A 15,022-nucleotide genomic window follows, 5' to 3' on the forward strand; every position below is an offset into this window, starting at 1 on the left:
GAGGCAGCAGTGCCTCGGATAGAAAGTCCCTACAGAGAGTGGTGAGGACAACGGAGATCATAGGAAGCTCCCTTCCCATCATTCAGGATACTCTAAGCACTGTTAGAGATCCCAACACGCCCACTCCGTGGTCTGTTTCTGTTGCTCCCTTCTTGGAGGAGGTTTCGAAGTACAGTGGTACCTCTACTTAAGTACTTTTCTAGATAAGAACCGGGTGCTCAAGATTTTTTTGCCTCTACTTAAGAACCATTTTCTACTTAAGAACCCGAGCCCGGAAAAGTTTCCCAGGAAATTTGAGAGCGGCAAAAAGGCCCGGCCAGTTTCCTGCCATTCCCCCTTTAATCCCGGCCATCTCAGGCTTTTCTGGGTTGCCGGAGGAGCCTTTCGGTGGCGCTTAAGGAGGCTTTGGCAGACCAGAGCAAACGGAGCATTTTCCTTTCTCTGGGTGCTTGGAGAGGGAATAAACCAGTTCGCTGTGGTGACTCCCTCGCGCTGCCTCCCATACACCAGGCGTGAGGTTGCCTCCCGGAGCGTCTGGGCACGGAAAGGCAAAAGGGGACGCTAACCTCACCCTCTTCCTTCGGCAGCGACTATCCTCCTCCTCCTCCCACCCAAATTCTGAGCTTTTCTTTCTTTCCTAATGGTTTGCACACATTATTTGCTTTTACATTGATTCCTATGGGAAAAAATGTCTTCTATTTAAGAACGTTGCTACTTAAGAACCTGGCCACGGCACGAATTAAGTTCTTAAGTAGAGGTACCACTGTATTTCTAGCAGGACCTCCAGATTCTGCAACAGCTTTGTTCCCTGTTGCCATCCGTCTGGCAAACCTGCAAGATTTGTTTCTCTCGCCACATACGTGTATACATCCAAATTAGACTGTGTTGTTGCTCTGTGTCATATATGTGGGTACGTGCATAACTTTGTATTTATTTATTTATCTTGTCAGGTTTATATTGGAGGTTGGGATTCTTTTAGAGCTATATGCAGCGTAATTTGATTTTAATGTATGCCCCTTTGTATATATTCAAAGTGACAATATTTATTCTATGATCTATTTCTCTCTTCTTTCTTCTGTTCTTTTCCCTTCCCTCCTCTCTTCTCCTCTCCCTTCTCTTCTCTCTATACTATAATATTCTATTCTGTTCTATTCTACCTTCTCTTCTTTCTTCACCTCTCTTCTCTTTCTTTTCTTCTCTTCCTTCCTCTCCTCTCCCTTCTCTTCTCTTACTATTCTATTTTATTCTATTCTATTCTGTTCTATTCTACCTTCTCTTCTTTCTTCACCTCTCTTCTCTTTCTTTTCTTCTCTTCCTTCCTCTCTCCCTTCTCTTCTCTCTATACTATTCTATTCTATTTTATTCTGTTCTATTCTACCTTCTCTTCTTTCTTCACCTCTCTTCTCTTTCTTTTCTTCTCTTCCCTCCCCTCCTCTTCTACCTTCTCTTCTCTGCCTTCTATTCTATTCTATTCTACTCTTCTTTCCTCACCTTTTCTCTTTCTTCTATTCTACCTTCTACCCTCCTCTTCTCTTCCTTCCTCTCCCTTCCTTTCTCTTCTCCCTTCTCTTCTCTCCCTTTATCTTCTCTCCTCTCCCTTCTCTTTTCCCTTCCTTCTCTTCTCTACAAATGCTTGGAGATAAAAGGTCTCAAAAAGAAGGGAAATCCAAAGGACGCAACATTCCTTCATGCATTTTTCAAAAGGCAAGTAAGGTACAAAACTTAATTTTCTTACCGGATCATCAGCTAGTAAGGTTAGGTACTGATCAAGAATCTGCTTGGAGATGTTGTAACCAGTCGGAAGTAATCGGAATATCTTAAAAAAAAAAAAAGATAAACAAGAAAATATGGAGCTGAAGATGAGATTCTTTTTAAAAAAATATATATTTATTTTTGTTTTATTTAACATACAAACATTTAGACACCATACAATACAACATTGAACATTTACGATTTATATACAGTGATCACTCGATTTTTCAAAAAATAATAAATTAAAAAGACTCCCCGGTTTTTTTGCTATACTGTACCATGGTTTTTCTCACCCGATGACGTCTTTTTTTCTATCATTTCTCTCTGTCTTCCTTCCACTCTTCTCTCTCTCTTTCTTCCTCTCTCACACTCTCTTCCTCCCTCTCTCATCTCTTTTGGGGGGGGCGGCGGGCGGGCGGGTGCCTACGGGGGACGGTGGCCGCCAGCGCTGGACTCGGCGCTGAGAGGGGGCGGGTAGCGGCGAGTGAGCGGGTGGGCGGGCGAGTGGCGGGCGGGTGGGTGCTTACGGGGAACGGTGGCCGCCAGCGCTGCTGCAGGAGGACTCGGCGGTGAGAGGGGTGGTAGCGGCGAGCGGGCGGGCGGAGGGCGGACGAGTGGCGGGCGGACAAGCGGCGGGCAGGCAGGCGGCGGACAAGCGGCGGGCGGACAAGCGGCGGGCAGGCAGGCGGCGGACAAGCGGCGGGCGGACAAGCGGCGGGCAGGCAGGCGGCGGACAAGCGGCGGGCGGGCGGCGAGCTGTATGTAGCGGAAGTAAAAACACCATGGAAAAGTGGCGCGCATGCGCAGATGGTGTTTTTACTTCCGCACCACTATATCGCGAGAAATCGAGTATCGCGAGGGGTCTTGGAACGTAACCCTCGCGATACTCGAGGGATCACTGTATTTACAAGATTTATTTTTTACAATTCTATTTGCTATACCTTTTTCTTAACTTCCACCCAGTTGTATATTTTTCCCCACACTTTGTAATAGTCCTTATTTTGTTGGTTTTGTATCTCGTATGTTAATTTGCTAAATTTGGCGCAGTCTACTATTTTTTTAATCACCATTTCTTCGTTTGGAGTCTTTTCTTGTTTCCATACTTGTGCATATGCTAATCTTGCAGCAGTAAGTAAGTGATGTATTAAGTAGTAATTTTCTTTACTATGTTTGCCTCTGATTATGCCTAATAAATACATTTCCGGTTTTATCTCAAGTTTATAGGCCAGTATTTCGTCCATCCATGTCCGAATTTGGATCCAAATTTTTTTTGCTTCCTTACATTGCCACCATATGTGGTAGTAGGTTCCTACTTCTTTTTTGCACTTCCAACAGATTCTTGAATGAGAAGGAAAATGTCTTTAAAGAAAAACAAGAAAAGTCCATCTGTCTCTTGAAATAGCACCTTTGGGTCACCCCATTTGCCTATCCGAATGGAAGTCTTGTGACCATGGGAACGCCCCAATGTTCGTTAAGTGTGAAAAACAATTATGTCACTTTATTTTCAATTGCTGTTGTCATTATCAAGGGTCACTAAAATGAACTTTTGCAAGTCAACAGACTACCCATATTCCTTTTGGGCCAGGAGCCTGTGCCTCCCAAAGTTGCAACGGTCTGGGTCACTGAGGACTAACGGCATGGCTTTTATCTCTTGGCGTTTCGGCTGAACGCTACCTCCTCTGGCCATAAAATCCAAACCACGGCTTGTAGGTTCAAATGGTGACTCACCTCATTGGAAGAGAGCGGCTGAGTGTAGGGGGCATTGGAAGAAGTTGTCACTTCACTCATTCGCAACATCGTCCGGACAATTTCGCTACTGGTCTGTGAAGGCAGAAGAAAAAATAAGAGGCTTAACAGAGGCCGTTTCCTTGTCAATCAATCAGAATAGAGCTGGAAGGGACCTTAGAGATCTTCTAGTCCAACCCCCTGCTCAAGCAAGGGACTCTATACCATTTCAGAGAGGTGGCTGTCCAACATCTTCTTAAAAACTTCCAGTGTTAGAGCATTCACAACTTCTGGAGGCAAGCTGTTCCTTTGGTTAATTGTTCTCACTGTCAGGAAATTTCTCCTTAGTTCTAAGTTGCTTCTCTCCTTGTTTAGTTTCCATCCATTGCTTCTTGTTCTACCCTCAGGTGCTTTGGAGAATAGTTTGACTCACTCTTCTTTGGGGCAGCCCCTGAGATGTTAGAAGACTGCTATCATGTCTCCCCTGGTCCTTCCTTTCATTAAACTACACATACCCAATTCTTCTTTGTGGCAACCCCCTGAAATATTGGAACACTGGTCTCATGTCACCCCCTAGTAATTCCTTCCTTCCTTCCTTCCTCCCTCCCTCCCTCCCTCCCTCCCTCCCTCCCTCCCTCCCTCCCTTCCTTCCATGATTTATAAGCTGCCTGACTCCTTCTGGACTCTGGGTGGTGCACAACAGTATAAAACAATTTAAAAACCCTTAATAATAAAACATTCATATCCACTCATCCGGGACTATATGATTTAGTTCACTGGTCCCAGACCTGCTGGCAAAGCCATGTTTTCACGGCCTTTCAGAAGGCCAGGAAGGTGGGGATTGTGCGGATCTCCGGGGGAAGTTGGTTCCAGAGAGCCGGAGCTACCACAGAGAAGGCCCTCCCATGCGGCCCCTCCAGCCGACCCTGAGAAGACCAGCCCTGTGGGCCCCAATCGGTGGCCGGAAGGTATTTGGCAGAAAGTGGTCCCATAAATAGTCTGGCCCTAAGCCAGACTAGTCATGCCCAGTTCCTGCAATCATTCTTCATATGTTTTAGTCTTCGGGACTTTAACAATCTTAGTTACTCTTCTCTGTACTTTTTCTAAAGTCTCCACATTTATTTATTTATTATTATTTAAATTTGTATGCCGCCCCTCTCTGCAGACTCGGGGCGGCTCACAACAGCAACAGAAAAACAGTGTAAAATACAAATTCAATAATTAGAAAGATAAAAACCCACATCTGTTTTGTAATCATCAACCTCATCATTTAATGAGACATAACCCCTTGCATTGGGGTGGAGTCTGGGCAACTGAATGGAGCTAGCAGACTGTTTACTGGCCCATTGCCCTTCCTGTTGCCAGTATAGAGTTTTGTACTACAGATACATTCTCATTGTGCCCAGGATGAGAAATATCTGCCTCTACCTAGGATTGAACTCATCGCCTCTCCTGATGGTGAGGCTAGAGCTCCACTTCTAGATCACCGCACCACTCCTAACATCTCTTTTTGTAATGTGGTGACCCAAAAGTGGATGCAGTAGCCTTAACTAAAGGCTTTATAAATTGGCATTGATACTTCAACGTGATTTTCATGCTACGCCTGTGTTTGATTTTGGACTGGATCTGGCCTATTCCACATCACGTTGCAAGTAAAGGCAGCAGGGGTGAAATATTCCTAGTTCAGGTGTGCCTGTCAATCATCGAAGAGCCGATCGCAAAGGAAGCACAAGGCTCCACCTACCTGCCTGGATGCCGCCCTTTGGCGTCTTTTACTGTCTCTGCATAGAAACACAGAAGACTGACGGCAGAAAAAGACCTCATGGTCCATCTAGTCTGCCCTTATACTATTTTCTGTATTTTATCTTACAATGGATCTATGTTTATCCCAGGCATGTTTAAATTCAGTTACTGTGGATTGACCAACCACGTCTGCTGGAAGTTTGTTCCAAGGATCTACTACTCTTTCAGTCAAATAATATTTTCTCATGTTGCTTTTGATCTTTCCCCCAACTAACTTCAGATAGTGTCCCCTTGTTCTTGTGTTCACTTTCTTATTAAAAACACTTCCCTCCTGGACCTTATTTAACCGTTTCACATATTTAAATGTTTCGATCACGTCCCCCCCTTTTCCTTCTGTCCTCCAGACTATACAGATGGAGTTCATTAAGTCTTTCCTGATACATTTTATGCTTAAGACCTTCCACCATTTTTGTAGTCTGTCTTTGGACCCGTTCAATTTTGTCATGCACAGAACACTTTCCACATGTAGAGGGTAAAAGAACCCAAATGGGGGTGTTTGGGCAGGTGGGCGGAGCCTTGTGCTTCCTTTGCAACCGGCTCTTCGATGATTGACAGGCATGAGCGAGCCCCGAGCGTTTCACCCCTGAAAGGTAGGAGTGACCGATTCTCCTCTGCTTCCTCTCGCCAGGAAGAAAATCCAGCCATTAGGCAAGACAATGCCCATGAAAAGCAAGCAGTCCTTAGCACCCCTGTGTGAGCTGGGTAGCCATGTATATTTAAATAAGGAATAAATAATTTGAGGAAGGTGCCATTCACCTGGTCCATCCTGTTGGCCACAGCGCTGACAATCGCTTGATCCCGGAAGTGCTGATGGAAACGGTCAAGGTTGACTTGCCAGAAGATTCCACTGTCCGCAGAAGGCTGAAGTGGGCCAAGTGGGGTGGTGGTGGAGTGGAGGGTTAAAAAAGCAGAATCTCTTAGGAAGGGAATCAGCAAGCCTACCATATCATCGCCCCAGTTCAAACATTTCGATGCAAACTCTTAATTTGCCAATTTGCACATACCATATTTGTCGGACTATAAGATGGACCGCTGTATAAGACACACCAAGATATCGAAGAAGTAGGTAAGAAAAAAAAAGGGGGTTGTCTTCCCCGGCCCCTAGGAGCACTCTGCAAGTCTCCCATATTCTCTGTGAACCCGTTTTTTTGCAAACATTGGCCCGTTTTTCACCTCTCTTTTTTTGCAAAAAACAGGGCATGAAGAGGGTTTGGGAAACCTGCAGATTGCTCCTGCAGGTTGGGGAAAGGCAAAAATGTCTGTTTCTGCAAAAAACTACCCATTTTCACCCACATTTTGCAAAAATGGGGTATGCAGAGGGTTTGGGAGCCCCTTGTGGCAGCCTTTGGGATATTGGAACACTGCTATCATGTCACCCTCTAGTATTTTTTTCCCCATTAAGTAGTCATGCCCAGTTCCTGCAACTGTTCTTCATATGTTTTAGTCTCCAGGACTTAATTACTCTTCTTTGTACTTTTTCCAAAGTCTCAACATCTTCTTTGTAATTATTTTATTTTATTTTATTAATTAATTAAATTTGTATGCTGCCCCTCTCCGGAGACTTGGAGCAGCTCACAACACAAAACAGTACAAATCCAATGATTACAACAATTTAAAACCCTTAATATAAAAAGCAACCATACATCTCATATAAACCATACATAAAACGGAAAACGGTCTAGGGGAATCAATTTCCCCATGCCTGACGATAGAGGTGTGTTTTAAGGAGTTTGCAAAAGGCAGGGAGGGTGGGGGCAATCCTAATCTCCAGGAGGAGTTGATTCCAGAGGGTCGGGGCTGCCACAGAGAAGGCTCTACCCCTGGGACCCGCCAGACGACATTGTTTCGTCGACCGGATCCGGAGAAGGCCAACTCTGTGGGACCTAACTGGTCGCTGGGATTCGTGCGGCAGAAGGCGGTCCCGGAGATAGTCTGGTCCGATGCCATGAAGGGCTTTATAGGTCATAACCAACACTTTGAATTGTGACCGGAAACTGATCGGCAACCAGTGCAGACTGCGGAATGTTGGTGTAACATGGGATACTAATCAACACCATCATTTAACGAGCCCATAATCCCTTGCGCTTGGGTGGGGTCTGGGCAACTGATTGGAGCTAGCAGAGCATTTAATGGCAGTCAAGCTGTTTGCGCATATGCATTGGCTGCTTATCAGTTTCCGGTCACAATTCAAAGTGTTGGTCATGACCTTTAAAGCCCTACATGGCATTGGACCAGATTACCTCTGGAAGCGCCTGCTACCGCACGAATCCCAGCGACCGATAAGGTCCCACAGAGTCGGCCTTCTCCGGGTCCCGTCGACTAAACAATGTCGTTTGGCGGGCCCCAGGGGAAGAGCCTTCTCTGCGGCAGCCCCGGCCCTCTGGAACCAACTCCCCCCGGAACTGCCCTCACCCTCCCTGTCTTTCGTAAACTACTCAAGACTCACTTATACCGCCAGGCATGGGGGAGTTGAGATATTCCTTCCCCCTAGGCCGTTACAATTTATGCATGGTATGTTTGTGTGTATGTTTGGTTTTATAATAAGGGTTTTTAGTTGTTTTAGCATTGGATTGTTACATGCTGTTTTTATCATTGTTGTTAGCTGCCCCGAGTCTACGGAGAGGGGCGGCATACAAATCCAATAAATTATTATTATTATTATTATTATTATTATTATTATTATTATTATTATTATTGTTATTATTATTCAACCCTGTGCGCCACTCGCCTGGATTCTCTGTCCACCCTCAGCTGAGATGCCAGACGGTTAAGGTTAGGGATTGCTTCTTTATAAGTTAGTTCTCTCTGCCCTCTGCCCCTGGAATCTGATCTGGCATCTGCATTCTACCGCCCAGTTGTTCTCCCATCTTAAGTTGTCCTGGACGCAGCGGCCACACTACCTCTTCGCTTTCGGTGTCTTGTCTGGATCGCTTGGCTCCTCTTTCACCGTCCTCCTTGGGGTTGTCTGGATGCTTCCGCTTTCCCTTTCCTGTTGGCCCGAAAGAGAAAATGTTATTTCTTGCAGGAGCAGCAAACGTGGGTCTTCCTCCCCTCCCTCAGCACCTGTCACTCTCAGGTGAAATTCCTACAGCCAGGACCCTGGTAGTACAACCAGGACCCTTGAGTGCGAAGATCAGGTCCTATCTTTACTGTATAAAAAAACAGGGACCGAGGACTGCATCAATTATCTATCTATCTATCTATCTATCTATCTATCTATCTATCTATCTATCTATCTATCCATCCATCCATCCATCCATCCATCCATCCATCCATCCATCCATCCATCCATCCATTTAGTTATTTATTTATTGGATTTGTATGCCGCCCCCCTCTATCTATCTATCTATCTATCTATCTATCTATCTATCTATCTATCTATCCATCCATCCATCCATTTAGTTATTTATTTATTGGATTTGTATACCGCCCCCCTCTATCTATCTATCTATCTATCTATCTATCTATCTATCCATCCATCCATCCATCCATCCATCCATCCATTTAGTTATTTATTTATTGGATTTGTATGCCGCCCCCCTCTATCTATCTATCTATCTATCTATCTATCTATCTATCTATCTATCCATCCATCCATCCATCCATCCAGTTATTTATTTATTGGATTTGTATGTCGCCCCTCTCTATCTATCTATCTATCTATCTATCTATCTATCTATCTATCTATCTATCCATCCATCCATCCATCCATCCATCCATCCATCCATCCATCCATCCATCCATTTAGTTATTTATTTATTGGATTTGTATGCCGCCCCTCTCCGTAGACTCGGGGCGGCTAACAACAGTAATAAAAAAACAGCATGTAACAATCCAATACTAAAACAACTAAAAAACCCTTATTGTAAAACCAAGCATACATACAAACATACCATGCATAAATTGTAAAGGCCTATGGGGAAAGAATATCTCAGTTCCCCCATGCCTGACGGCAGAGATGGGTTTTAAGAAGCTTATGAAAGGTGAGGAGGGTGGGGGCAATTCTAATCTCCGGGGGGAGCTGGTTCCAGAGGGCCGGGGCCGCCACAGAGAAGGCTCTTCCCCTGGGCCCCGCCAAACGACATTGTTTAATTGACGGGATCCGGAGAAGGCCCACTCTGTGGGACCTAACTGGTCGCTGTGGGCGTGGCTTATGCATTTTCTTTCAACATCTTTCAGTGCAAATTGGATGCTCTGGGGTGGAGCTCCATTTTCGCTAACCCCACTGCGTTGTGCCCACCCCCTCCCCGTCCGGGCAATAGCCCAACCCTGGTCGTAGTACATATAAAATTAACAGAATTTACGCTGATACATCTTGCTTTATAAGGCAGGAAAGACACAATTCAGTGGAACAGAGCACAAACCAGTGGAACAGTTAGCCTTCAGAAATTGTGGTTGCTTCATCACTGGAGATTTTAAAGAACAGACTGGACACCCATTTGTTTGAAATGGTATAGCGTCTTGTGCTTGAGCAGGGGGTTGGACTAGAAGACCTCTAAGGTACCTTCCATTCTATTCAATCTATTCTATTCTATTCCATATATTCTATATATTCCATTCTATTCTAAATATTCTCCTATTCTATGTTTGTTTATTCTATTTTATTCTACTCTTCTTTCTATTCTAATTCTATTATTCCATTCCATTCTATCTGTTCTGTTCTGTTGTTCTGTTCTAGTCCTCAGAGAGGGACAACATAAAGGTCCAATTGATAAATAAATTAATAAATATTCTAAGCTTTTATATTCTAATTCTATTGTTCCATTCCATTCTACCTGTTCTGTTCTATTCTATTCTTGGAACACCATCTTTCGGCTGTGGCGAGGAGGGCGTTTGCCCAGGTTCGCCTGGTGCACCAGTTGCGGCCCTATTTGGACAGGGAGTCATTGCTCACAGTCACTCATGCCCTTATCACCTCGAGGTTCGATTACTGCAACGCTCTCTACATGGGGCTACCTCTGAAAAGTGTTCGGAAACTTCAGATTGTGCAGAATGCAGCCGCGAGAGCCATCGTGGGGCTTCCAAGATTCGCCCACGTTTCGTCAACACTCCGTGGCCTGCACTGGCTGCCGATCAGTTTCCGGTCACAATTCAAAGTGTTGGTCATGACCTTTAAAGCCCTACATGGCATTGGACCAAAGTACCTCCGGAACCGCCTGCTACCGCACGAAGCCCAGCGACCGATAAGGTCCCACAGAGTTGGCCTTCTCCGGGTCCCGTCGACTAAACAATGTCATTTGGCGGGCCCCAGGGGAAGAGCCTTCTCTGTGGCGGCCCCGGCCCTCTGGAACCAACTCCCCCGGAGATTAGAACTGCCCCCACCCTTCCTGTCTTTCGTAAACTACTTAAGACTCATTTATACCGCCAGGCATGGGGGAGTTGAGACACCTTTCCCCCAGGCTATTTTTTATACTTTGTTTTATGTTTGGTATGAATTTTGCTGTTTGGTTTTTAAGTAATGATAGGGTTTTATATGTTTTTTAATTCACTGTTATATTGTTTTTATTGCTGTTGTGAGCCGCCCCGAGTCTTCGTAGAGGGGCGGCATACAAATCTAATAAATAAAATAATTCCATATATTCCATTTCATTCTTCTCCTTAACCTACTCCTGTTGCTTCTAAAATATTTCCAGAGGCTCTAAATGCCGGCTGTATCTCGCTGGTTTAATTGCATCATTGCATGCTCTCTAAACCAGTGTTTCCCAACCTTGGCAACTTGAAGATATCTGGACTTCAACTCCCAGAATTCCCCAGCCAGCGAATGCTGGCTGGGGAATTCTGGGAGTTGAAGTCCAGATATCTTCAAGTTGCCAAGGTTGGGAAACACTGCTCTAAACGACTTAGTTCCTTACCTACGAGGTTCAGCTTTGGAACAGCGTACATATCCTTCTCATTACAGGCCAACGCAGGCGTGGCAGAAGGCCGTGTTTCCGTAGACTCAGAACTTTCGGGCGGCGAAGGGCATCTCTGAACAAAATGCGTGTCTGCCAGGCAGGTAAAAGTGGCAGAGACTTCGCTGTAATCCATTGTTTTCCCATCTGTGGACAAAGACAGTAGAAACCTTTTTTTAAATCATAATTAAAAATAAATTTTATTTATAATACACAAAACACAAAAAACATTTAAAAAAAGAAGTTAGACAATTTGTGACATGCCTGTAATACATCTCTAACAGTGCTTATTTTCCATTACACAGATTGCATTTACATAATATATCCTGCTCAAAAAAATAAAGGGAACACTCAAAGAACACATCCTAGATCTGAATGAATGAAATATTAGCCAGTTAGCTTGACATCAGTTGTAGTTAAAATGATGGAGACTCTACTCAAAAAGAGGATAAATCAGCACCTAAAAAACAATAACTTATTGGACCCAAACCAGCATGACTTTACTGAAGGCAAATCATGTCAGACTAATCTCATTGATTTCTTTGACTATGTCACAAAGGTGTTGGATGAAGGTGGTGTCGTGGATATTGCCTACCTGGACTTCAGCAAAGCCTTTGATACGGTTCCACGTAAAGAGCTGATAGATAAATTAGTGAAGATTGGACTTAATCCCTGGATAGTTCAATGGATTTGCAGCTGGCTGAAGCGTAGACATCAGAGAGTTATTGTTAACGGCGAGTATTCTGAGCAGAGTCAGGTTACAAGCGGTGTGCCACAAGGGTCTGTTCTGGGTCCTATTCTTTTTAATATGTTTGTGAGTGACATAGGGGAAGGTTTGGTAGGGAAGGTTTGCCTATTTGCCGATGACTCTAAAGTGTGCAATAGGGTTGATATTCCTGGAGGCGTCTGTAATATGGTAAATGATTTAGCTTTACTAGATAAATGGTCAAAGCAATGGAAACTGCAGTTTAATGTTTCCAAATGTAAAATAATGCACTTGGGGAAAAGGAATCCTCAATCTGAGTATTGTATTGGCAGTTCTGTGTTAGCAAATACTTCAAAAGAAAAGGATTTAGGGGTAGTGATTTCTGACAGTCTCAAAATGGGTGAACAGTGCAGTCAGGCGGTAGGGAAAGCTAGTGAGACCACATTTGGAATACTGTGTTCAGTTCTGGAGACCTCACCTAGAAAAAGATATTGACAAAATTGAACGGGTCCAAAGGCGGGCTACAAGAATGGTGGAAGGTCTTAAGCATAAAACGTATCAGGAAAGACTTAATGAACTCAATCTGTATAGTCTGGAGGACAGAAGGAAAAGGGGGGACATGATCGAAACATTTAAATATATTAAAGGGTTAAATAAGGTCCAGGAGGGAAGTGTTTTTAATAGGAAAGTGAACACAAGTACAAGGGGACACAATCTGAAGTTAGTTGGGGGAAAGATCAAAAGCAACATGAGAAAATATTACAGTGATCCCTCGAGTATCACGAGGGTTACGTTCCAAGACCCCTCGCGATACTCGATTTTTCGCAATATAGTGGTGCGGAAGTAAAAACACCATCTGCGCATGCGCGCCCTTTTTCCATGGCCGCGCATGTGCAGATGGTGTTTTTACTTCCGCACCTGGGAAGACCCAGGGAAGGTTCCTTCCGCCGCCCAGCAGCTGATCTGCTCGGCAGCGCCGCAGCAGCGAGGAGCCGAAGATCGGGGTTTCCCCGCCGCCCACGCAAAGGGGAAACCCCGATCTTCGGCTCCTCGCTGCTGCCGCGCCCGCTGCTTGTCCGCCGCCTGCCTGCCCGCCCGCCGCTTGTCCGCCGCCTGCCTGCCCTCCCGCCCGCCGCTTGTCCGCCCGCCGCTTGTCCGCCGCCTGCCTGCCCGCCCGACCGCCGCTTGTCCGCCCGCCGCTTGTCCGCCGCCTGCCTGCCCGCCCACCGCTTGTCCGCCGCCTGTCCGCCCGCCGCTTGTCTGCCCGCCGCTTGTCCGCCCGCCGCTTGTCCGCCGCCTCGCTTGTCCGCCCGCCGCTTGTCCGCCGCCTGCCTGCCTGCCGCTCGGTGCACGACAGAGGGAAAGTGAGAAAAAGAGGGAGAGCAAGAGGGGGAGAGATAGAGAAAGAAAGAGAAGGAAAGAAAGAAAGAGATGAGAAAGGAAGGAAGAGAGTGAGAGAGAGGAAGAAAGAGAGAGAGAGAAGAGTGGAGTATTTTTTAATTAATATTTTCTGAAAAATCGCGATATAGCGTTTCGCGAAGACCGAGATCGCGAAAATCGAGGGATCACTGTATTTTACTGAAAGAGTAGTAGATCCTTGGAACAAACTTCCAGCAGACATGGTAGATAAATCCACAGTAACTGAATTTAAACATGCCTGGGATAAACATATATCCATCCTAAGATAAAATACAGGAAATAGTATAAGGGCAGAGTAGATGGACCATGAGGTCTTTTTCTGCCGTCAGACTTCTATGTTTCTATATTCTCATTGAATACTTTGTTCTGTACAAGTTGAATGTGCACGACAGCAGGTGAAATTGATTGTCAATCAGTGTTGCTTCCTAAGTGGACAGTTTGATCTCACATAAGTTTGAGTGACTTGGAATAATATTGTGTTATTTAAGTGTTCCCTTTATTTTTTTGAGCAATGTACATTAAACCTTAGCAATGATCTTATTCAGGTATCTCTTTTTGTTTCCATTCCTTTTTTTTTTACATTTATGACCTATCTTCTGCGGAGAGGGGCGGCATACAAATCTAAATAATAAATAAATAAATAAATTTGCTCTCCAAATTTTCTAACATTTGTTAACTGCCCAAGCGGTAATAGTTTTAGGTTGGAAGGACGCAACAAAATGGACATTACGAAACTAGTGTCGGTACATGGTGGAACACATTCAATTTGAAATTATGAAAATTAAAATGAATACGATGGATGAAAATAAAGTGGAAAAAATGATGGGACAGGGTCAGAGGTTTTATGGCTAGTAGAGTTTGAGACCGAGCCATAAAGAATAAATTGGAATCACTCTACATTTTGTGAATACATTGATGTTCCTGATAGTTAAAAATTATAAATTAGTACACCCTCATTTGGTGGAGGGACTGAATGGATGTTGTTGGGAGGTGGGAGCACATTTCACTGGGCACTGTTTTGTGTTGTGTGTATTCTTTATATTACAAAAACCAATAAAATTTATTTTAAAAAACCACATTTGTTAACTCTCTGTCTTTGCTTTTTCCTTTATCCCAACAGAAGAAACCTTTTCAATGTGGCCTCCGCAAAGCTGCGTTTTGCCCAATAGAGAAGCCCGCCAGATCCACTCACCTTCCATTGTCTCGGTCAGCCGGTCAGCCACCTTCTTCACGACGGCACTCATCGTCATTTTACCGTTGAGTAGCAACTCCTCCACAATCAGCTCCCCTGTGTCGTTGTAGAGAGTTTTAGCGGTGTAGATGTAGCGGGGATAGCGAAGAATTCGCAGCATCCGGCTGCACTGGGCTTCGTACTCTACCTGGCCTCTCTTCTGCTGCTGGAATATCGCCAAGTTGTGTTGGATGAGCACACAGAGAGCTTTCCGGACCTGCGTAAAGGTGGAGGAAAGGAAACATAATATGTACGGAGTGTCTAGGGGGTGTTGTGGTTCAGCCTGAGGCTGCTCAGGGACCGGCTGCGTCTCTGCTGGCTCCATGCCCGGAGGAGGATGACAGCGTAGAGGAGGGGGCTGAACAGTCGGACGGGGGAGAGGAGAGTCAGGAATGGGATGAAGGAGAACAGCATGAGAGCCCCGGGGGGGGGGGGCTCTCCCCAGGCAGTAGCTTGGAGTCATTAGGTGATGACGCACAAGCTGTCATTGACATG

At 45.1% G+C, this 15,022-nt stretch overlaps 1 protein-coding gene across 4 annotated transcripts in view; it reads right to left on the minus strand.

Annotated features, from left to right (window-relative positions):
* POLR3C (RNA polymerase III subunit C) overlaps positions 1-15,022 on the minus strand; it is a 35,866-nt gene that overhangs the window by 15,195 nt on the left and 5,649 nt on the right. For all 4 annotated transcript variants that reach the window (XR_011560527.1, XM_070766678.1, XM_070766680.1 and 1 more), the window contains exons 3-8: positions 14,489-14,744; positions 11,133-11,318; positions 8,181-8,269; positions 6,037-6,141; positions 3,481-3,573; positions 1,736-1,816 (exon numbers count right to left, since the gene is read on the minus strand). Coding sequence is in view for 3 of the 4 variants with exons in the window: in XM_070766678.1 (XP_070622779.1) it covers positions 1,736-1,816; positions 3,481-3,573; positions 6,037-6,141; positions 8,181-8,269; positions 11,133-11,318; positions 14,489-14,744 (810 nt within the window). In the remaining variant the exon portion in view is untranslated. The remainder of the gene's footprint in view (positions 1-1,735; positions 1,817-3,480; positions 3,574-6,036; positions 6,142-8,180; positions 8,270-11,132; positions 11,319-14,488; positions 14,745-15,022) is intronic.

The sequence above is a fragment of the Erythrolamprus reginae genome, chromosome 13, assembly GCF_031021105.1.
Source record: "Erythrolamprus reginae isolate rEryReg1 chromosome 13, rEryReg1.hap1, whole genome shotgun sequence".
Classification (NCBI taxonomy): Eukaryota; Metazoa; Chordata; class Lepidosauria; order Squamata; family Dipsadidae; genus Erythrolamprus; species Erythrolamprus reginae.